Source organism: Coregonus lavaretus (genome assembly GCF_964263955.1).
Source record: "Coregonus lavaretus genome assembly, chromosome: 40".
NCBI lineage: Eukaryota > Metazoa > Chordata > Actinopteri > Salmoniformes > Salmonidae > Coregonus > Coregonus lavaretus.
This window is the reverse complement of record NC_140027.1, coordinates 3,765,277-3,789,867: the sequence shown is the minus strand read 5'-3', so window position 1 is coordinate 3,789,867 and position 24,591 is coordinate 3,765,277. Positions and strand designations below refer to the sequence as shown.

Below are 24,591 nucleotides of genomic sequence, written 5' to 3'. Positions count from 1 at the left end.
AATAACAGAATATACATGTTATAGGTTTGGAAAAGATAGCCTTTACCAGTACAATGATGTATTGAATACATGATCCATTTGGTATCATCATTCCTTGCAGCAATAGAGGAAGTTTATTCTGTAGAGCTTAAGCTTAAGTTCCATTATATCTGGCAGACTATTTCAGCACACAGTTTTCTCCTCAACACTGTGCCACAGCCAGAACTGTAGTCACAATATACAGTGGTCTTAACACAACATACTTGAAATTGAGGAAGGTCAGATGGTGTTATGACAGACATATTGCTCCTTTGGTCTGTGTGGTTTCTTCTTATTTATTTTTGTAAATTTTTTTAAACCTTTATTTATACAGGTTTTTCTCATTGAGATAAAATCTATTTTTCAAGAGAGACCTGGTCAAACAGCAGCAGGGGGAACAAATTCTCAGACAAAACAACTTACATTACACTAACAAAACATTGAACAACACTATAGACACACATACAGTACAACAATTACATAATACGTAAAGAAACACAAATGTCATAACTAAAAAATTGCTGTCCTAAAGACAATTACACTCTTCTATGATATTTACATCGACCAAGTGTTTAAGCCTATGTAAGGTCAATGACGACCAGCCAACGGCGCTGTAGAGATCACAATGATGTGTTAGACGTTTTTGATTGGTAATGAACCTGAGGGCCGCATGATATACTGAATCAAGTGCTCTCAGGGTTGTGGTTGAGGCCTGCATATATATAACATCACTCAAATCTAAAGCCACCAGTAATGTACAGTACCAGTAAAAAGTTTGGACACACCTACCTTCAAGGGTTTTTCTTTATTTTTACTATTTTCTACATTGTAGAATAATAGTGAAGACATCAAAAAAGTGTTAAACAAATCAAAATATACAGCTTTTCACACTCTTGGCATTCTCTCAACCAGCTTCATGAGGTAGTCACCTAGAATGCATTTCAATTAACAGGTGTGCCTTGTTAAAAGTTAATTTGTGGAGTTTCTTTCCTTCTTAATGCGTTTGAGCCAATCAGTTGTGTTGTGACAATGTAGGGGTGGTATACAGAAGATAGCCCTATTTGGTAAAAGACCAAGTCCATATTATGGCAAGAACAGCTCAAATAAGCAAAGAGAAACAACAGTCCATCATTACTTCAAGACATGAAGGTCAGTCAATCTGGAAAATTTCAAGAACTTTGAACGTTTCTTCAAGTGCAATCGCAAAAACCATCAAGCACTATATGATGAAACTGGCTCTCATGAGGACTGCCACAGGAAAGGAATACCCAGAGTTACCTCTGCTGCAGAGGATAAGTGTCACGCCCTGGCTCTGGGACTCTGTTATGTTGAGCCAGGGTGTGTAGTTTCTATGTATTTGTGTTCTAGGTTCGTTATCTAGCTCATGTGTTTCTGTGTTGGCCGGGGTGGTTCTCAATCAGAGGCAACGAGTGTCAGCTGTTGCTTGTTGTCTCTGATTGGGAACCATACTTAGGCAGCCTGTTTTGCCACATGGTTTGTGGGATCTTGTTCCGTGTATGGTTTGTGTCTGTTACCTAGGACTTCACGTATCGTTTTGTTGTTTTGTTTCGTGTGGTGTAATAGAATAAAGTATGTTCTCATTCCACGCTGCGCATTGGTCCACTGTGTTCGACGATCGTGACAGAAGATCCCACCATAACTGGACCAAGCAGCGTGTCCAGGAGCCAACGGCAGAGGTGAATCTAGCGGATATCCACCTCGACTGGGTCAAGCAGCGTGTCCAGGAGCCAACGCCAGAGAGGACTCTAATGGATATCAACCTCGACTGGGTCAAGCCGCGTGAGGAGGAGAGAGGTTGGACTTGGGAGCAGAGGCTGGAGAGTCTGGCGAGAGCCATGGAGGCCATAGCCACGGGGGAGAGACGAACCCAATACATTTTTAGGGGGGGGGCTCACACCGTGGACGACGGGACTGCTGGAGGCAGATAAGGGGCGAGTTAGTGGACGAGGAGAGAAGGCCACCGGGTTACGGGAGCCATTGGCGAGTAGAGGGAAGGAAAATGTAGAGGCACGGCGAGAGGTACTGAGGTGTGTTGCCAGTCCGGTCCGGCCCGTTCCTGATCCCCGGGTAAGGCCAGTGGTGTGTGTTCCCAGTGCGGTCCGGCCTGTTCCTGTCCCTCGCACCAAGCCTGTGATGCGCGTCGCCAGCCCGGTCCGGCCTGTTCCTGCTCCCCGCACCAAGCCAATGGTGCGCGTCGCCAGCCCGGCCCGGCCTGTTCCTGCTCCCCGCACCAAGCCAATGGTGCGCGTCGCCAGCCCGGCCCGGCCTGTTCCTGCTCCCCGCACCAAGCCTGTAGTGCGCTTCGTCAGCCCGGTTCGGCTCGTCCCTGCTTCCCGCACCAAGCCTGTGGTGTGCGTCGTCAGCCCGGTCCGGCCCGTCCCTGCTCCCCGCACCAAGCCTGTGGTGCGCGTCATCAGTCCGGCACAGCCCGTGCCTGGGTCACCGGTGCCTGGTCAGGTACCGGTCAGCTGCTCCACATCGGAGCCTAAGCAATCCGCTCCACCGATGTCCAGTCCAGCTCCAGCCAGCGGGGCCAGACCGGATCAGGGGCGCTACGGAGGGTGGTGGTCAAGCCCGGAGCCGGAACCGCCTCCGAGGAGGAATGCCCACCCGGCCCTCCCCTGTTCGGTTTATGTTTGGCGCGGTCGCAGTCCGCGCCTTTGGGGGGGGGTACTGTCACGCCCTGGCTCTGGGACTCTGTTATGTTGAGCCAGGGTGTGTAGTTTCTATGTATTTGTGTTCTAGGTTCGTTATCTAGCTCATGTGTTTCTGTGTTGGCCGGGGTGGTTCTCAATCAGAGGCAACGAGTGTCAGCTGTTGCTTGTTGTCTCTGATTGGGAACCATACTTAGGCAGCCTGTTTTGCCACAGTGTTTGTGGGATCTTGTTCCGTGTATGGTTTGTGTCTGTTACCTAGGACTTCACGTATCGTTTTGTTTTGTTTCGTGTGGTGTAATAGAATAAAGTATGTTCTCATTCCACGCTGCGCATTGGTCCACTGTGTTCGACGATCGTGACAATAAGTTCATTAGAGTTACCAGCCTCAGAAATTGCAGCCCAAATAAATGCTTCAAAGAGTTCAAGTAACAGACACATCTTTGAAGAATCTCAAATATATAATATATTTTGATTTGTTTAACACTTTTATGGTTACTACATGATTCCATATGTGTTATTTCATAGTTTTGATGTCTTCACTATTATTCTACAATATAGAAAATAGTAAAAATTAAGAAAAACCCTTGAATGAGTAGGTGTGTCCAAACTTTTCACTGATACAGTACATTGTACCAGCTCCTTCCTGGCCTCCAGAGAAAAACAAGCTTTATGCCGGTAATAAAAACCTATTCTCAGCTTGAGCTTCCTTATCAAGTTCTCCACATGAACAGTGAAGCTCATCTTGTAATCCACCCACACTCCCAAATATTTGTACACTTTGACTTGCTCTATAGTATGTCCATCCAATGTAGCAATGACATGATTAGTAACATGCCTTGCATTTGAAAATACCATGCATTTTATTTTACCCGAATTCAGAACCAGCTTCAAATCATACAGATTCTGTTGAATAGTTATAGTTCAGTGACTTCCTCAAATATTTGTGTCAACATACAGGTGTCTCTCTGAGCGGGTCACTGGAGCCTCAGTCGACACTTCCAGCTACTGGGTTGTATTTACTAAAGGGAAGTAGAGAAAACACAACACAGTGTGTGTGTGTGTGTGTGTGTGCGTGCGTGCGTTTGGGTTAGCTGTGCGTTTGCATGTGTGTATATATGTGTGTGTGCTCATATAATTTGTGGTTGCTTCCTAGCTGTCGGTCTGTCTGTTTGTCAGGGTAATTGACAGCCATGGTGTGATGCGTATCGTGTGTTTGGTTCTGCTGGTCTCAGTTCAGTTCACACTGGTCTTACTCAGGGCTACTGATTGTTGTCTGAAATGGCACCCTATCCCCTATAAAGTGCACTGAAAGTAGTGTAATATATAGGGAATAGGGTGCCATTTTGGACAGAAACAGTGATCTATCTAGTCTTCAACATCCTTTCCAACACTTCCCCTTCAGCAGTGATGTGCAACCTGTCCTCATACATGTCTAGTAGTTTCACAAGCAGTACAAATACAAAACCCTTATGTCTCTACTCTCTATCTTTTCATTTAGATTTCTCTCTCTCATACATTTGACATTTTAGCCATTTAGCATACGTTCTTATCCAGAGCGACTTACAGTAGTGAGTGCATACATTTTCTTATTTGTTCGTACTGGTCCCCCTTGGGAATCAAACCCACAACCCTGGCGTTGCAAGCGCCATGCTCTACCAACTGAGCCACACAGGACCCGGACCAATACGCATACCTACTCTGAGTGATCACAAACACACACACGCACACACACACACACACACACAACCCCCTCAACCCGTCCCCCTCCCTATACACACGTTCACCTCGCCCCCTTCCAGCTCTTTATTCCTCCCATTGATTCCCCTTCACCCCTGGTCCCTGTGGCCCATTAACAGCATGATAGATTACCAGGCTATGATCCACTGTCACTCACTGGCAGCAAGGTCAGCACCACTGGACCCAACGGCCATGTAAAGACAGATCCCAAAAATAACTTCTGTCTTGGTGGCAGAGACTGATGTGACTTTGACTGCCCAGTGCCAATGTGTGGGGGTGAAGGATGTATGGGGGTGAGGGATGTGTGTATTAGGGCATGTATGTGTGTGTTTGTGTGTGTGTGTCAGCTCTTGCAGGGTGGGATGGGCGGTGAGCCCTCATACCAACCACTATATTGTCTCACGACTAGATCAAAGCAAGTCAAGGGTAAGTGAATGTTTGTCCCCTTGGCCTTGCACTATTATGGCCAATCTCCTACACCCCATTGAAACATACTGTGGACTGGAGTACAGGGTCAGACAGTAGACAGTGTTTTTTTTGTTTTTTTTGCTTGTGTTTGTTCTACATTATATACTGTAATAAAGAGGTCTTAACCTTTCCAACAATGGCAGAAGTATGTGTAGTGGTTATCAATACCTCCACATAACTATTTTAATAGTGCCCTGAGGGCTCCACTAACCCAGTGGCCTGGTTTCACCATAACACAGCTGTGTACTGGGACGCTGGTGTTATGCTGATATCAGTCACACAGACAGAATGGGACTGGGTAACTTATCCTGTTAGAGCTAGAGAGGAGCGCTGTTTTCTAGCCTAGGCTATATATCACCTATAGAGTCACAGTGGTATAGTAGTTAATAGTGATTTTACCATAGCTTTGATTTTGCGCCAAGATCCTGGTTTTTGCAGCCAACCATGTCTTCAAGCTCCGGTTGTATAGACGCTGCAGCTATTGCAGTTGTATGTTATAAGGAGGGCTATGTGTGTGTGTGGTTTCATTCTGTTGTGGGTAGAGAACACCTGAATTTTTCATGGCGAGCGGCAGCAACGGGATCTGATCGCTAGTGTGTGTGTGTGCGACTGTGCGTGCGTCCGTGTGTGTGTGTGTGTGATCTCTCCATTTCATTCCACCATAGTGTGCAGATAATTCCCTCTGAGTGTAGAGAGATAGACAGGGCAAATACGACTGTGTGGAGGCTTGATTCTGCCTGCCTTGAAAACGAGAGGCACTTAACTGCTCTGAAACGCCACTTACCTTGGGAGAGCGAGGAGGTATGCAGTCTGGTCATGCAATATACATTTTAGACCAAACTATAGCAATTTGGAGAAAGAGTGCAAATGTATAGGTAAATATCAAGTCAGTCGGTCACACACAATAGAGGAATTTCAATTGTGTCTCTGTCTCTCTCTTTCTCCTTATTATCTCTCCTGCTCTCTCTCCCTGTCTCTCTTTATCCTATTTCTCCCTCACCCCTCTCTCTCTCTCTTGCTCTCTCTCTCCCAGTCTCTCTTTATCCTATTTCTCCCTCCCCCCCTCTCTCTCTCCTGCTCTCTCTCTCAATTCAATTTAAGGGCTTTATTGGCATGGGAAACGTGTGTTAACATTGCCAAAGCAAGTGAAGTAGATAGTAAACAAAAGTGAAATAAACAATAAATATTAACAGTAAACATTACACTCAGAAGTTTCAAAAGAATAAAGACATTTCAAATGTCATATTATGTATATATACAGTGTTGTAACAATGTGCAAATAGTTAAAGTACAAATGGGAAAATAAATAAACATAAATATGGGTTGTATTTACAATGGTGTTTGTTCTTCACTGGTTGCCCTTTTCTTGTGGCAACAGGTCACAAATCTTGCAGCTGTGATGGCACACTGTGGTTTTTCACCCAGTAGATAAGGGAGTTTATCAAAATTGGGTTTGTTTTCGAATTCTTTGTGGATCGCTGTAATCTGAGGGAAATATGTGTCTCTAATATGGTCATACATTTGGCAGGAGGTTAGGAAGTGCAGCTCAGTTTCCACCTCATTTTGTGGGCAGAGTGCACATAGCCTGTCTTCTCTTGAGAGCCAGGTCTGCCTACGGCGGCCTTTCTCAATAGCAAGGCTATGCTCACTGAGCCTGTACATAGTCAAAGCTTTCCTTAAGTTTGGGTCAGTCACAGTGGTCAGGTATTCTGCCACTGTGTACTCTCTGTTTAGGGCCAAATAGCATTCTAGTTTGCTCAGTTTTTTTGTTTGTTCTTTCCAATGTGTCAAGTAATTCTCTTTTTGTTTTCTCATGATTTGGTTGGGTCTAGTTGTGTTGTTGTCCTGTGGCTCTGTGGGGTCTGTTTGTGTTTGTGAACAGAGCCCCAGGACAAGCTTACTTAGGGGACTCTTCTCCAAGTTCATCTCTCTGTAGGTGATGGCTTCGTTATGGAAGGTTTGGGAATCGCTTCCTTTTAAGTGGTTATAGAATTTAACGGCTCTTTTCTGGATTTTGATAATTAGCGGGTATTGGCCTAATTCTGCTCTGCATGCATTATTTGGTGTTTTACGTTGTACACAGAGGATGTTTTTGCAGAATTCTGCTATCCTATTTCTCCCTCCCTCTCTCCCTCTCTCTCTGTCTCTCTTTATCCTATTTCTCCCTCCCCCCTCTCTCTCTCTCCTGCTCTCCCTGTCTCTCTTTATCCTATTTCTCCCTCCCCCCTCTCTCTCTCTCCTGCTCTCTCTGTCTCTCTTTATCCTATTTCTCCCTCACCCCTCTCTCTCTCTCTTGCTCTCTCTCTCCCTGTCTCTCTTTATCCTATTTCTCCCTCCCCCCCTCTCTCTCTCCTGCTCTCTCTCTCAATTCAATTTAAGGGCTTTATTGGCATGGGAAACGTGTGTTAACATTGCCAAAGCAAGTGAAGTAGATAGTAAACAAAAGTGAAATAAACAATAAATATTAACAGTAAACATTACACTCAGAAGTTTCAAAAGAATAAAGACATTTCAAATGTCATATTATGTATATATACAGTGTTGTAACAATGTGCAAATAGTTAAAGTACAAATGGGAAAATAAATAAACATAAATATGGGTTGTATTTACAATGGTGTTTGTTCTTCACTGGTTGCCCTTTTCTTGTGGCAACAGGTCACAAATCTTGCAGCTGTGATGGCACACTGTGGTTTTTCACCCAGTAGATAAGGGAGTTTATCAAAATTGGGTTTGTTTTCGAATTCTTTGTGGATCGCTGTAATCTGAGGGAAATATGTGTCTCTAATATGGTCATACATTTGGCAGGAGGTTAGGAAGTGCAGCTCAGTTTCCACCTCATTTTGTGGGCAGTGTGCACATAGCCTGTCTTCTCTTGAGAGCCAGGTCTGCCTACGGCGGCCTTTCTCAATAGCAAGGCTATGCTCACTGAGCCTGTACATTGTCAAAGCTTTCCTTAAGTTTGGGTCAGTCACAGTGGTCAGGTATTCTGCCACTGTGTACTCTCTGTTTAGGGCCAAATAGCATTCTAGTTTGCTCAGTTTTTTTGTTTGTTCTTTCCAATGTGTCAAGTAATTCTCTTTTTGTTTTCTCATGATTTGGTTGGGTCTAGTTGTGTTGTTGTCCTGTGGCTCTGTGGGGTCTGTTTGTGTTTGTGAACAGAGCCCCAGGACAAGCTTACTTAGGGGACTCTTCTCCAAGTTCATCTCTCTGTAGGTGATGGCTTCGTTATGGAAGGTTTGGGAATCGCTTCCTTTTAAGTGGTTATAGAATTTAACGGCTCTTTTCTGGATTTTGATAATTAGCGGGTATTGGCCTAATTCTGCTCTGCATGCATTATTTGGTGTTTTACGTTGTACACAGAGGATGTTTTTGCAGAATTCTGCTATCCTATTTCTCCCTCCCTCTCTCCCTCTCTCTCTGTCTCTCTTTATCCTATTTCTCCCTCCCCCCTCTCTCTCTCTCCTGCTCTCCCTGTCTCTCTTTATCCTATTTCTCCCTCCCCCCTCTCTCTCTCTCCTGCTCTCTCTGTCTCTCTTTATCCTATTTCTCCCTCCCCCCTCTCTCTCTGTCTCTCTTTATCCTATTTCTCCCTCCCCCCTCTCTCTCTCTCCTGCTCTCTCTGTCTCTCTTTATCATATTTCTCCCTCCCCCCTCTCTCTCTCACCTGCTCTCTCTGTCTCTCTTTATCCTATTTCTCCCTCCCTCTCTCTCTCTGTCTCTCTTTATCCTATTTCTCCCTCCCCCCTCTCTCTCTGTCTCTCTTTATCCTATTTCTCTCCCCCCCCCCCTCTCTCTGTCTCTCTTTATCCTATTTCTCCCTCCCCCCTCTCTCTCTCCCGGTCTCTCTTTATCCTATTTCTCTCTCCCCTCTCTCTTTCTCTGCCTACGTTGTCATTTTGTCTCTGTGTAAAGTGGTGCAGTAGGTGTTTGCTAATTCTCTCCATGTACTGTAGCAGATGGTGGCTTCAAAATGCTGATAACGTTGCAGACAAGCAACACCGAAAAATATATACCCTGCTTTAACATCTATAGCAGCCTATTTCTCTCGCTGCATCCCAAATGGCACCGTATTCTATATGTAGTGCACTAGTAGTGGTCAAAAGTAGAGCACTATCTAGGGCCTAGGGTGCCATTTGGGATGCATCTTCTGTTAGATCCTAAAGAAATGTATGAGACATTTCTCAAAGTGAGAGGGACGTATGGTGTCTGTCTTCTTAATAAGTTTGTGACGAGTACTGAGGATACGAAGAGGCAGGACGCAGACGCAGGAATCAACAATGAGGACGAGGAACCACCGGCCTGAGGAGAGACACATGAAAAGTGGGTGAGACACGGTAGTGAGGGGGAAGGAGCAGCTGGTACGATACCTGATTTATCCGCCGGAGGATCTTAAACGGCCCCACAAACTGGGGGCTCAGTTTCTTGCAGGGCAGGCGGAGAGGGAGGTTTTTAGTGGACAGCCAGACACGATCACCAGGCTGGAATACGGGGGCCTCACTGCGATGGCGGTCGGCTTGGTCCTTCTGCCGACGAATGGCCCTCTGGAGATGGACATGGGCGGCGTCCCAGACCTGTCCGGCCCTGCGGAACCACTCGTCGACAGCGGGCGCATCGGTCTGGTTGGGTGTCCAAAGGGCCAGGGCCGGCTGGTACCCCAGGACGCACTGGAAGGGAGTGAGCCCCGTGGAGGAGTGACCGAGGGAGTTCTGGGCATATTCTGCCCAGGGAAGAAACCTCACCCACTCACCCTGCCGGTCCTGACAGTGGCAACGAAGAAACCTCCGAACTCCTAGTTCATGCGCTCCACCTGCCCATTCGACTGAGGCCTATACCCGGAAGTGAGGCCATGGTCTGAGACAATGTCCTCCGGAAGTCCATAATGCCGGAAGACCTGTTGGAACAGGACCTCAGCAACCTGGAGAGCAGAAGGAAGACCAGTTAGTGGCAAAAAATGGCATGATATGGAGAACCAATCTATGACCACCAGGATTGCGGTGAAGCCGTCAGACCGTGGGAGGTCGGTGACAAAGTCTATGGACAGGTGTGACCAAGGTTGCTGAGGCACTGGGAGAGGAACTAGTTTTCCTGCCGGGGCGCTCCGAGGTGTCTTCGTTTGGGCACATACGGAACAGGAGTTGATATAGCGGGAGACATCAGTAGCCAAGGTGGGCCACCAGTATTTTTGTGAGAGAGAATGTAGGGTGTGCGTAATACCGGAGTGCCCTGCCGTAAGGGTGGTGTGCGCCCAGATCAGCAGGCGGTCACGGACCCTGGTGGGTACATACACGCGCCCCAGAGGAAGGTTGGCAGGCGCTGGGTCCTCCTGAGCTGCCAGACGGATGTCTTCGTCCACATCCCAAACGACAGGTGCCTGATGAGAGACGGAGGCAGGATAGGACCCCCCAGATCCTTCCTTTCTCCAGTATGGTGCATCCTGGAGAATGCGTCAGCTTTTACATTCTGGGATCCTGGGCGGTGGGACAGAATAAACTGAAAGCGAGTAAGAAATTGGGCCCACCTGGCTTGACGAGAGTTCATCCGTGTCGCTGCCCGTATGTGCTCCAAATTCCGGTGGTCAGTGAGAATCTGGAATGGAGACATGTTGGCTGGGTGGGGTTGGGGGAATGGGATGAGATGGGAGGTTGGGGGTGGAGGCCCACTTATTTTCTGTTTTATTTTTCTGTTTATACTGAATTTATTATTAAACTCTATGTATTTCTTACAGTTTATTTTTATTTTGAATGGCCGCCTACGGGTACTAGTGCTGAGCGATTAACCAACATTTCGTATTTTTTCAGGTTATTAAACAACTAATAACCGATGTCGGTTCAATTACAGTTCAATTACTAATTAACTACAATGACCATAATCCATTGCGCCTGTTCTTTCCGGCTCGGACAGATGGATACACTTTTATGCCTGCTACGTTAGGTTAGATACACACAGACCGCATAGACCGCATGAGAGAGGAAAGTGCACAACACAATGAAGAGAGAGATGGATAGAGACAGTTCATGAAAGTATGCCTTATCTACTTTGAAGAACTAGTAAAATGATTTAATCAGACAGCTCTGCAGCATGCTTTAGGCAGGCTAGCTTAGCTAAATAGGATGACAGTATGGGCAGCACAGAGAATGTTGTCTGGCTGTTTGGCTGCTACTGCCTGAGCAGAGATGAGATTATGATTTTTAAGGAATGAAAAATAATAAAGTAATCAAATAAAAACAAAATAATATACACAACTGAAATATTGTATTATTTCATAGTCATTTTCTATATTTCTATTGATGTCTACCCAATGTGGACCTGACAGAAACAATGGAATATTTTGTATGTTTTGGCAATTGAATGTCAACTATTTTGGGCTTTAGAATTTCCATTATAAAGCTCTAAAATCATTTTAATATCATTATTTCATAATGCATTTAATGGTGAAAACAAATTGAAAACTGTTTTTTTATTTTTTATTATTGAACTGAAACCGAACCGACCTCAAAAAGTACAAATCGCTCAGCACTAACGGGTACAGATTTTATAAACGTATAATTTGAAATGGATAATGTACCTGTAACCCCCCCAACAAAAAATAACAAAACAAATACACATTTGGTCACAATTTGTTTTTAAAGTCCACTTGGGTAAATATATTGGTTTTGTGTGCAGTACTGCATGCCCCTGCATATGAAGTAGAGTAGGTCTAAAGGAAAATGGTTTGCCCACCTTGGTAGAGTAGAAACGTGTGTGTATGTGTGTGCATGTGTGTGCCCGTGGTTGTGGTTGAATTCTCCCAATCCTGCGTCTTGGCAGTAGGAGAGTGGCACCGTTGTTGGCATTCACGTCAGACACTCCACAACAGCTACTCGGTGCCTGGTACCCCTCACTGTATCCCTGTCTTTTCTTCCACTTAAGAGCCTACTCCTTCTCTCATTCTCTCTCATTCTATGGGGCCTCTCTCTCTCTCTCTCTCTCTCTCTCTCTCTCTCTCTCTCTGTATTCCTCTCTCCCTCTCTCTCTCTCCCTATCTCTCTCTCTCTCTCTCTCTCTGTATTCCTCTCTCACTCTCTCTCTCTCTCTCTCTCTCTCTCTCTTCCTGTCTCGCTTTATTCCTCTCTCTCTCTCTCTCTCTCTCTCTCTCTCTCTCTCTCTCTCTCTCTCTCTCTCTCGCACACACACACACACACACACACTCTCACCCTCTCTCTCTCTCCCTTTCCCTCCTCTGTCTTGCTGCTGCATTGTGAATGTTGACAGCCTCTCAAGTCCCCACGGAGCTGATTCAACTGAACTCTGCAACAGCCACTATTTGTTTGGCTTATTTATTTTTGTTTGGGAGGAGTGTGTGTTTGTGTGTGTCAGAGAGAAGGAGTGAGTGTGTGTGTTTGAGAAGCGGTAGCGTGTGTGTGTGTGTACTGTATATGTGTGTGTGTGTGTGATGTGTGTGATGTGAGTGTGTGATGTGTGTGTGTGTGTGATGTGTGTGTGATGTGTGTGTGTGATGTGTGTGTGTGTGTGATGTGTGTGTGATGTGTTTGTGTGTGATGTGTGTGTGTGATGTGTGTGTGATGTGTGTGTGTGATGTGTGATGTGAGTGTGTGATGTGTGTGTGTGTGTGATGTGTGTGTGATGTGTGTGTGTGTGTGTGATGTGATGTGTGTGTGTGTGTGATGTGTGTGTGATGTGTGTGTGTGTGTGTGATGTGTGTGTGTGTGATGTGTGTGTGTGATGTGTGTGTGTGTGTGTGTGTGATGTGTGTGTGTGTGTCAGACAACGAAAGTGCGAGAAAGATTGGAGTCACAGCTTAATGCAGTACAAATCTCCTCTCGCTTCATTCTTCCCTCTTGATTCGTATTTCACCTCACCATTCCTCCGATACACAGTTCCATTCCCCTGGAGAATCATTTAATCACTCTACTCTCCTCTCTGTGAATACCATTAAGAAATCACATTAATGCTGGTTCTGAAAGCATTACCCTCAAAGCATTACTCTACATGTCGCCAACTGAAATACAATATGCCAGTCTCACCCAGGTAGACATGAATAGAATGTGAAAGGAGAAGGCCAGCCCTGTAACAAATTGCATATAAACAAATAGCTGTGGGCCAATTGGTTGATCTGTAGAAAGAGAGAGAGAGAGAGAGAGAGAGAGAGAGTCCTGGAGGGGAGCATTCCTTTCCACACAATTAGCTTTCATTTGGGTTCCCTGGTCTGGATCACCCTCTCTCTCCCTCCTTCTCTCACCCCTTTCTTCATCCCTCCTTCCCACCCTCCTTATATAAATCTCTCTCTCTCTCCATATATGCATGTCAAGCACTAGGTGATCTAGTGTCTGTGAGGGGAGGTTCTGATACATATGTCAGTTTCCCCCTGAGACAGACTGAGTCATAACGACAAAGAGAGCAGCAAAGCAGATGTCAGGAGGAAAGGGAGAGGTAGAGGCTGAGAAGTAGAGGGAGAGTGAGAGAGATGGAGTAAGCTGAGAAATGAAGAGAGAGAAAGAAGGTGAGAGAGAGGAAGAGGTGAGGGAGGAAATAAATAAATAGAGGAGGAGACAGAGAGAAGAGAAGTGTTCTCCACCCTGAAATGCTGGAGGGTTTGGGTTGGCACACCAGGTACGGTCACCATTGTTTGGAGCAAGTTTTCACAAAGAAACTAGGTTGGCACAGTACAGAGGGATAAGGTGTATTGTGAGCGAACAGCCCTGGGGATCCGGTTGGTTGACAGGAGAGTACCTTGTTTACGGCTGTCCTGTATGGGAGACAGCTCCTCTTGAAGAAACTAGGACATCACTGAGACATAACAGAAACAACAACTGCTGCCCGGGCGCCGATGATGTGGACGCCGATTAAGGCAGCCCCCCTCCACCTCTCTGATTCAGAGGGGTTGGGTTAAAACCGGAAGACACATTTCGGTTGAATGCATTCAGTTGTGCAACTGACTAGGTATCCCCCTTTCCTTTCCTTTCCTCCATTAACACCACAGTGATGACAACAGCATGACAGGCAGGTAGGTGCACAAGACACCATAGTGACAACAACATTATCACAGACAGGGGCTAGTGCTACCACAGTGAGATGCTATGGGTTGGAGCAAGGAAGAACAGGGTGTTTTACATGGCGTAGTTTGCACAGGTGCAACAGAGATGTTGCTGTATAGGTAAAAGAGTCCTACGAAGTGTACCGCACCTCTAAATGATAACGCTGATTAATCAAATTCCATATGCTGACCGCAAGGCACTGCAGAGGGTGGTACGCTCAGCCGAACGCACCATTGGGTGCACACAGCCTGTCATCCAGGACACCTACAACACCAGGTGTCGCAGGAAGGCCAAGAAGATCATCAGTGACCTCAGCCACCTGACCACTGCCTGTTCTCCCCGCTTCCATCCCTCAGACACGGGCAGTACAGGAGCATCATGGCTAAAACTAACAGACTGGGCAATAGCTTCTACCCCAGACATCTACCCTGCCCACACCCCAATGGACATTTATATTTATCATTGTCACAGTTGTAAACAGTTACAGTTGAAGTCGGAAGTTTACATACACTTAGGTTGGAGTCATTAAAACTCGTTTTTCAACCACTCCACAAATTTCTTGTTAACAAACTATAGTTTTGACAAGTCGGTTAGGACATCTACTTTGTGCATGACACAAGTCATTTTTCCAACAATTGTTTACAGACAGATTATTTCACTTATAATTCACTGTATCACAATTCCAGTGAGTCAGAAGTTTACATACACTAAGTTGACTGTGCCTTTAAACAGCTTGGAAAATTCCAGAAAATGATGTCATAGCTTTAGAAGCTTCTGATATGCTAATTGACATTGTTTGAGTCCATTGGAGGTGTACATGTGGATGTATTTCAAGGCCTACCTTCAAACTCAGTGCCTCTTTGCTTGACATCATGGGAAAATCAAAAGAAAATCAGCCAAGACCTCAGAAAAAAATTGTAGACCTCCACAAGTCTGGTTCATCCTTGGGAGAAATTTCCAAACGCCTGAAAGTACCACGTTCATCAGAACAACAGCAAAGGACCTTGTGAAGATGCTGGAGGAAACAGGTACAAAAGTATCTATATTCACAGTAAAACAAGTCCTATATCAACATAACCTGAAAGGCCGCTCAGCAAGGAAGAAGCCACTGCTCCAAAATCACCATAAAAAAGCCAGACTACGGTTTGCAAATGCACATGATCACAAAGATCGTAGTTTTTGGAGAAATGTCCTCTGGTCTTATGAAACAAAAATAGAACTGTTTGGCCATAATGACCATCATTATGTTTGGAGGAAAAAGGGGGTAGCTTGCAAGCCGAAGAACACCATCCCAACCGTGAAGCACGGGGGTGGCAGCATCATGCTGTGGGGGTGCTTTGCTGCAGGAGGGACTGGTGCACTTCACAAAATAGATGGCATCATGAGGAAGGAAAATTATGTGGATATATTGAAGCAACATCTCAAGACATCAGTCAGGAAGTTAAAGCTTGGTCGCAAATGGGTCTTCCAAATGGACAATGACCCCAAGCATACTTCCAAAGTTGTGGCAAAATGGCTTAGGACAATAAAGTCAAGGTATTGGAGTGGCCATCACAAAGCCCTGACCTCAATCCTATAGAAAATATGTGGTCAGAACTGAAAAAGCGTGTGCGAGCAAGGAGGCCTACAGACCTGACTCAGTTACACCAGCTCTGTCAGGAGGAATGGGCCAAAATACACCCAACTTATTGTGGGAAGCTTGTGGAAGGCTACCCGAAACGTTTGACACAAGTTAAACAATTTAAAGGCAACGCTACCAAATACTAATTGAGCGTACGTAAACTTCTGACCCACTGGGAATGTGATGAAAGAAATAAAAGCTGAAATAAATCATTCTCTCTACTATTATTCTGACATTTCACATTCTTAAAATAAAGTGGTGATCCTAACTGACCTAAAACAGGGAATTTTTACTAGGATTAAATGTCAGGAATTGTGAAAAACAGAGTTTAAATGTATTTGGCTAAACTTCCGACTTCAACTGTATATATTAATATTATTATAATTTATTGTTTCATTCACACCTGCACTGTTGGAGCTTAAGAATTTCACTGTACACTGCAACTACCCTGTGCATGTGAATAAATAAAACAAATCTATCTAATCTAGAATAAATTATTGGTTTTAATAATTAATTTCACCATCCAGGGGAAGATAATTGAAGATGCACTGCGCAGACTCAATAGTATTCCCCTCACCATCCACCCCCCATCCTGTCTAGCAGTTTGAGCAGTTGTCTTGTAGTCTGAGTGTGCGTCCTAAATGGCACCCTATTCCCTATATAGTGCACCACTTTTGACCAGAGCCTGGGACACAGCCTGACTCTACCCTTCTACTGCTCCTGCCAAAGTCAACTTATTATGTTGTGAGACAGTTGGGCTCAGCCGGCTCAGACTGTGTGGGTTTAACATTAAGCTGCTGGGCCCTGGGAGAGGGGGAGGTGGTGAAATAGGGTGATGGGGGGGGGGTGAAGAAGAAGTACAAGGGGGAGGGGAGCTGGGGAGGAGGGGGTGGAGAGATAGAGGGGAAATTGGGGAGGTGAAAAGGAGAGAGGGAGAGGTGTTAGACATATCAGTATGGATGACGGATCACCACCTCAAGCTGAACCTTGGCAAGACGGAGCTGCTCTTCCTCCCGGGGAAGGACTGCCTGTTCCATGATCTCGCCATCACGGTTGACAACTCCGTTGTGTCCTCCTCCCAGAGTGCGAAGAGCCTTGGCGTGACCCTGGACAACACCCTGTCGTTTTCCGCTAACATCAAGGCGGTGACCCAATCCTGTAGGTGCATGCTCTACAACATTCGGAGAGTACGACCCTGCCTTACACAGGAAGCGGCACAGGTCCTAATCCAGGCACTTGTCATCTCCCGTCTGGATTACTGCAACTCGCTGTTGGCTGGGCTCCCTGCCTGTGCCATTAAACCCCTACAACTCATCCAGAATGCCGCAGCCCGTCTGGTGTTCAACCTTCCCAAGTTCTCTCACGTCACCCCCCTCCTCCGCACACTCCACTGGCTTCCAGTTGAAGCTCGCATCTGTTACAAGACCATGGTGCTTGCCTATGGAGCTGTGAGGGGAACGGCACCTCCGTACCTTCAGGCTCTGATCAGTCCCTACACCCAAACGAGGGCATTGCGTTCATCCACCTCTGGCCTGCTGGCTCCCCTTCCTCTGCGGAAGCATAGTTCCCGCTCAGCCCAGTCAAAACTGTTCGCTGCTCTGGCACCCCAATGGTGGAACAAGCTCCCTCACGACGCCAGGACAGCGGAGTCACTCACCACCTTCCGGAGACATTTGAATCCCCACCTCTTTAAGGAATACCTGGGATAGGATAAAGTAATCCTTCTACCCCTCCCTTACCCCCCCAAAAAAAATAAAAAAGAAAGAAAGAAAGAAAATAATAATAATAAATAAAATAAGAAACAAATATTTAAGAAAAATAATAAAAATAAACACAGAAATAAAACTAGAAATAAAAAATGAACACATTGTAAAGTGGTTATCCCACTGGCTATAAGGTGAATGCACCAATTTGTAAGTCGCTCTGGATAAGAGCGTCTGCTAAATGACGTAAATGTAAATGTAAATGTTAAGAGAGGGAGATGTGGTGCTTGCATTTTGGGATCCACTGTTGTTGACTCGAACACTGCCTCAGCCAGGCTATCAGGAAGGGAGGGAAGGAGGAGAGAAGCCTCAGCCTTCCCTCTCTTAGGGGTTAGGGGATCTGGGGGGATGGTGGGGTGAAGAGTTCAGCGCCAGAGCTCAAGGTCCATTGTTCCAGTGGGGTGTGTGAGTGACAGAGTGCATGTAAGTTTTGTGTGTGTGTCTGCGTTTGACCCTTTCTCTCTCTCGCTCTCTTTCTGTCGCTCTGTCTTTTTCAGAAGTTTATTTTGCTCTTTCTTCCACTGACACTCTGTAGCCTACAGTCTATCTCCCTTGGTCTGAAGTACAATTTATCACCATTCACTCTTCCCCTCATCTCTCCCTCTCGCTCAATTCAATTCAAAGGGCTTTATTGGCATGGGAAACATATATTTACATTGCCAAAGCAAGTGAAATAGATAATAAACAAAAGTGAAATAAACAATCAAAAATGAACAGTAAACAGTACACTCACAAGTTTCAAAGGAATGGACACATTTCAAATGTAATATTATGGCTATGTACAGTGTTGTAATGATGTGCAAATAGTTAAAGGACAAAAGGGAAAATAAATCAACATAAATATGGGTTGTATTTACAATGGTGTTTGTCCTTCACTGGTTGCCCTTTTCTTGTGGCAACAGGCCCCCCTCCCCCTCTCTCATATACACACGCAGAAGCTCAAATATACAGAAAACGTTTTATACACCTGATTGGGACACCTGACACTCTCTTCCCTTCCCTTATCTCGCTCTCCCCCTCCCCTCTCTCTCAAATCTTCAAACCCACACAGAAGAACTCTATCACTCCACTCCATCAGCTTTTCAGGTTTTGAACCTGTAGAGAAATGTGCCGTGTCAATGGATAAGACTATATGAGTGGAGATAGCATGTCACTTCCCCCCTCTAGCAAAGCCACACTGTTCTATGGAAGAGAGGCAGGGTTTAATATGCAAATGCTGCTTGAGGGGGCGGCGGCCAAGAGAGAGTGTGCAGCAATGTGAGTCTCTCTCTCTAAGGGCCGGCCCAGCTGAAGCCAGTTGCCCGGCAACAGCCCAGGGAGAGGGGAGGAGGGGGGAGTGGCCTAATCTCAACAACTGTTGCCAGAACTGAGCTCCCTCTGTGTGAATGCAAGCCAGCCGGAGAGCGAACAACCAAATGAGTGTGTGAGAGAGTTGCTGCATCTCTGCATGTGTGTGAGAGAGTGAGGTAGTTGCAGTGTGTGTGAGTCGCGCTCTCACAGATGAGCTAAGCCAGCACCCTCTCCTCTCCTCCTTTTCTCTCCCTCTTTTTTTGGACTACACTGATTCAAAGGACTGCCATTTGGACTATCTAAACCCCCGGCACTTTCTGTACTGACCTGGCTTCACCTGTGTGTGTAAGACGAAAGGCAGAGGACTTAGCCCCTGCTTTGAGGGGCGAGTTGGATGACTTCGGCGGATGAGGGCTTGGCCGGTGGAGTGTTGGGCCAGGGGGACCACCATGGCTCCCCCCATATAATGGACAGGGTAAGAGACAGCGCCTCTTTGCTATGGAACGGGGGTAGGGGAAAGATGGGTAGAAGGATAGAGAGAAGGATCTGGGGCGGAGGTTAGGTGTTGGGGGATCTGGGGGGTTGGTGGGGTGCTGAGTTCAGCGCCAGAGCTCAAAGTCCATTGTTCCAGTGGGGTGTGTGAGTGACAGAGAGTGCGTGTAAGTTTTGTGTGTGTGTCTGTGTTTGACCCTTTCTCTCTTCGCTCTCTTTCTGTCGCTCTGTCTTTTTCAGACTTTTCTTTTGCTCTTTCTTCCACTGACTCTGTAGACTACAGTCTATCTCCCTCGGTCTGAAATATAATTTATCACCATTCACTCTTCCCCTCATCTCTCTCTCTCTCTCTCTCTCTCTCTCTCTCTCTCTCTCTCTCTCTCTCTCTCTCTCTCTCTCTCTCTCTCTCTCTCTCTCTCTCTCTCTCTCTCTCCCCTCTCTCTCTCTGACCAGCCAGCCCCGGCTTTCAATTAATCCCATTACAATCAGAGGAGGGGTGAACCGAGACAGCACCCAGCCACCGGCTGTACAGAGAGAGAGAGAGAGAGAGAGAGAGTGGCTCTCTGTTTCGCCTCTTAAACATTGTGGGTTTTTAGTGTACAGTACAGTATGAGCTTGGCTGAAGCTCGATGTTGTCCTTTCCGGCTGTGTAACTTAGTCTATGGTTCAGTGAGAAAGGAGAAGTGTATACCACACAACAATATGTCAAAAAAGGAAGTCTACATTCAAACTGTTATAAGTCGGAATGGGTGATAGGTTTTCACAATGTTTGAGTTTCCTTGATAAGTACCTGTGACTTTGTCAATATACTTACCGACATGTTGTAATTGTGGTCTCAGTTCCACAGAAAAGAGGAAACGTGTCTATTTATCATACAGTAGCTAGTTTCTCTCACAGTGACATGTGACATGGCTAGCCATATCTGTATGAATAAGACGGCTCATGTTCAGTAACAAGACATTACGTAATGAGATGTGTCCTCTTCTTCTCAAACTAACTAAGCTGATAGGCCTAAGCTATATTGTTTTGGTCCAAACCAGATCTGCCCGTCTAATACAGTATTTTGACCTGGGCAGGAATAACTAAACTGAACAAAAATATAAATGCAACATGCTAAGTGTTGGTCCCATGTTTCATGAGCTGAAATGTTCCATACGCACAAAAAGCATATTTCTCTCAAATTTTGTGCACAAATTTGTTTACATCTCTGTTAGTGAGCATTTCTCCATTGCCAAGATAATTCATCCACCTGACAGGTGTGGCATATAAAGAAGCTGATTAAACTGCATGATTAATACATAGGTGCACCTTGTGCTGGGGACAATGAATGGGCACTCTAAAATGTGTAATTTTGTCACACAACACAATACCACAGATGTCTCAAGTTTTGAGGGAGCAACCCATTGTCGTGCCATTCAGCCGCCGCCATCACCTCATGTTTCAGCATGATAATGCATGGCCCCATGTCGCAAAAATCTGTACGCAATTCCTGGAAGCTGAAAATGTCCCAGTTCTTCCATGGTCTGCATACTCACCAGACATGTCACCCATTGAGCATGTTTGGGATGCTCTGGATCGACTTGTACGACAGCGTGTTCCAGTTCCCACCAATATCCAGCAACTTCGCACAGCCATTGAAGAGGAGTGGGACAACATTCCACAGGCCACAATCAACAGCCTGATCAACTCTTTGCGAAGAAGATGTGTCGCGATGCATGAGGCAAATGGTGGTCACACCAGAAACCGACTGGTTTTCTGATCCACGCCCCTACTTTTTTTTAAAGGTATATGTGACCAACAGATGCGTATGTGTATTCCCAGTCATGTGAAATCAATAGATTAGGACCTAATGAATTTATTTCAATTTACTGATCTGTAACTCAGTAAAACCTTTGAAATTGTTGCATGTTGCGTTTATATTTTTGTTCAGTATAGATTATAGTCACAGTCATTATAGACATTGACTCAGGATGAATGATGACCTTTAATCCACTCAAAACAGTAATTCCTCTTGAACTTTAAACAGTTAATGTGTGTGTGTGTGTTTGTGTGTGTGTGTGTGCGTGCGTTTTTGTGTCCATAAGTGTGCCTACTGGGGGGTAGGGTCGTCCTAACAGGGCTGAGAGTTGAATGTGTTACCAGGCTGATAGAAGAGATCTGAAGAGGGGCTGGGTCAGGGACACCTGCTGTTTGTTAGTGCTGTCTTATTAAATAATATGAAATGGTGTAGGCCATGCTTCCCTTAGATATAGAGGAGAGTCTGGATAGTATGGAGAACTAGTCAATACTGACAGAAGATAACACATTCTTTCCATAGAAAAACAATGGACTTTATTATCTAAAGTTCACGGCACCAAGGTAACATTATATTAAAAACATGGCACCTCTCTATCACTGTCCACTCTCCATTCCAAGGGCAGGCTCTTGATTTTGGCACAGCTTTTCTGAACCCTGATATGGCCAGCCTCCATTATGGTGTCTATATCAGGGTTAGGCTTTATTCTGGTAGTTGGTGTTGGTTTTGTTTTGATATGAAACAGCTGGCTCTAACTGGTTTGTTTGAACATGACCAGGGCCCAGTTGCTCAACACTTGTTGCTCAATGGCAACAGGTTTAACACCATGAGGACAAATGGATAGCCAGCATGTTGATGACCTTGCAATATGACTCCTAGGGCACTGATACTGGTACTAGGGATTATTACACAGACTGCATTGGCTCCCTCACCCTCTCTTTATCTGTCCATGTATGCGTTCCTGAAATACTCTTTCAGATAGTCAGGATGACCGGACTGTTTCCTCTGTGGGCGTCTTAACACCCATACCCCCTCACCAAGGACACCTTTTAACTATCTGACACACACACACAAAAACACACACACACACACAAAAACACACACACATTCACACACCCTACACAGCATAACCCCTGATACTCCCCAGTATAAAACCTGAAACCTCACCCCTCCAGCCCAATACTAGTCCTGCCTTGAGGAAAGAAAAAACAGCTGAGGGAAATGTCACCACAGGGCCGTCCAGCCAGCATGGCACAGAGACACAAACACACATTTGTTCCCACCTGGCTCTTCAGGGAACAGGGAACTGATTAGGTTACTAGGAATGTGGAAGGGGAGTGGCTCCCATAGAGGTACACAGGAGACTGTGTTGAGGTATTTTTACTGGGAAACCCAATACAGCCAATTGGGTTGATACAGGGATACAGGGACAATCTGAAAACCACAGGACGGGAAACCCTCTGGGTTGTGGGATTGTGAAATGGGTCCTTCCTATCCTCGAAGAGGACAACATGTCAGATCAATGGCACATAATGAATTGTGGTTTGGAGAAGCTGAGTACACAGAGAAACTTGAGGACCTACTACTGTAGAGGTGTCCAAGAACAAGCATGCAGGAGCTGCTGTCAATTATGAGGTTGTGTGTATGAGGGTGTGTGTCTATTTCTAAGTGTTTGTCTGTGTGTGTGTGTGTGTGTGTGTGTACTGTGTGTGTGTACTGTGTGTGTGTGTGTGTCTATAGTTTCTGTGTCAGCACGTGCCTCATGCATTTATGTTTGTGTCTGTGTGTGTGTGTGTCTCAGTAGCCAAAACCTGAAGTGCTTATAGAGACTTCTAGTGCTTACCTCACAGAATGCTGCTGGATTATGAGTCATCAGTTCCTGTTCTCTTTTGACTCGTTTGGTTTTTTCACTCCGTCTGTGGCTGTGTGGGCTGAAGGTCTCTCCATTGCTGCAAGAGGTTGAATCATAAAGATACAAAACACACACATAGGAAACACTGCAAATAACCTCAGCTGTACTCAGAGAAGGAAACATACTGACTATCAGTTAACGCATAGGCCTACTGGTAAAGGACAGTAAAATATACTTAAAAAGCAATATTGTTTAGTGACTGCACAGGTAGACTCCATTGTGTTGGAGAGAGCACTTGAATTGAGTGCCGGCTGCCGAGTTAGAGTGAAAGAGAGAGATAGAGACTGAAAAGCGCTCTGCAGTGCGTCAACAGTATGAGATTGGATTTGGTTCTTATCTTCTCAAGCACAGTCAGAGAAACACCAGCAAAGCCACAGCATGCCACTCTCTCTCTCTCCTTTCTCTCCCAGTCTATCTTTCTTTCCCTCCCTCTCGGTCTCTCTCTCTCCCCTACTCCTGTTTCTGCTAACGCACACAAAATCAAAGCCCAGTGGGTGGCTGCTCATACTTGCTGCTCTCTCTCTCTCTATCTATCTCTCTCTCTCTCTCTCTCTCTATCTCTCTCTCTCTCTCTCTCTCTCTCTCTCTCTTTCTATCTCTCTCTCCGTCTCTCAACTCTCCAACATACCCAATATCCATAAAAGATCATCCAGACTTAAATCCAGGGAATAATTATCCAGTCTATCTGAATATTTCCCATCTCTGGACGGCGGGAGAGAGGGATGCAGATGGTGGGGGAAATGATAGGATCCAGGCTAGAATACATGGAATAGCTAAATTACCCATTCAGATTTCCCATGCGGAAGTTGAAAGGAGGTATTACGACGCAGGGGAAAGAATAGACGGACACTGGCTTTCTGTCTCTTTCTCTTAGGCTAAATAGAAGGAGAAGAGAGAGTGGAAACATTGCCAGTGGAAACCTTGTCCTTAGGCCTTAAGTATAGCATAGTATAGCATATATACCTTGTTGTAATGGTGAGATGTTGGCTCGCATCATGCTCACTGTTCAGTCGTGATGAAGCAGCTTCTTAAACAATCTTCCATCCTCTTCCTTCTTCCTCAATCAATAGTAGCGTGAACTGCATGGTCGTCCAGATGATTGCCCACTGGCCCTGGGCTGCAGATCAATGACATGTTAGCACTCAAATTATATTGACCTTCAGCACCACATGGGAACAGACAGGGAGTAGTCTTTTTGATTAATTAGAGTAGTAGGAACAGTGTTGTCTCTCCACCTGAAAGGAACTTAGACCTGGGAAAGAGGTAGTTGTCGATCAGAGGTGTTTTAAGGCTTTTCCAATATTGTTAATGTTACATGACATTAGCGAGAGAGATAGAGTGAGAGAGAAAGATATGTGTGAAAGGAGTCACTACAACTTTCCAATTCTGTTTGAGCAGGATGAATGTAGCCCATATTCATTCCATGTCTGTATAAACATATTCATGTTATCTCGCCATACTCTGAACAGATGGTGCTTTAAAATGGAAATGTCTCTTTTCCACTAACTTGCTGACTTGACCAAACTATTCATCAGTGTTTTCCAAGAAAAAGTCTGGAGGTTTGTGTGCCAACATGCTGTAAATATCATGGACATGTTTGTCTATGTATTTGCATGAATATCCTTTGACTGTGGGTCAAGCTTAGAATACATGGATGCCAAAGATAAGCTTGCATAACTGATGCTGCAATATACTAGGAACTAAAATTGAGATGATTCAGAAGTGGCATAGAGGTGTACTTTACTATTGTATAACACACACATTGTACATGTACAGTACAG

The 24,591-nt window shown here is 45.4% G+C and overlaps 1 protein-coding gene across 1 annotated transcript in view; it reads left to right on the top strand.

The window, feature by feature from the left end:
- Positions 1-18,702: 18,702 nt before the first annotated feature.
- The window catches only part of LOC311113257 (rab11 family-interacting protein 4A-like), a 39,978-nt gene continuing 34,089 nt past the window's right edge, over positions 18,703-24,591 (top strand). The window contains exon 1 of the mRNA XM_084156464.1: positions 18,703-19,086. Coding sequence (XP_084012590.1) covers positions 19,006-19,086 — 81 coding nt within the window. The 5' untranslated portion in view covers positions 18,703-19,005. The remainder of the gene's footprint in view (positions 19,087-24,591) is intronic.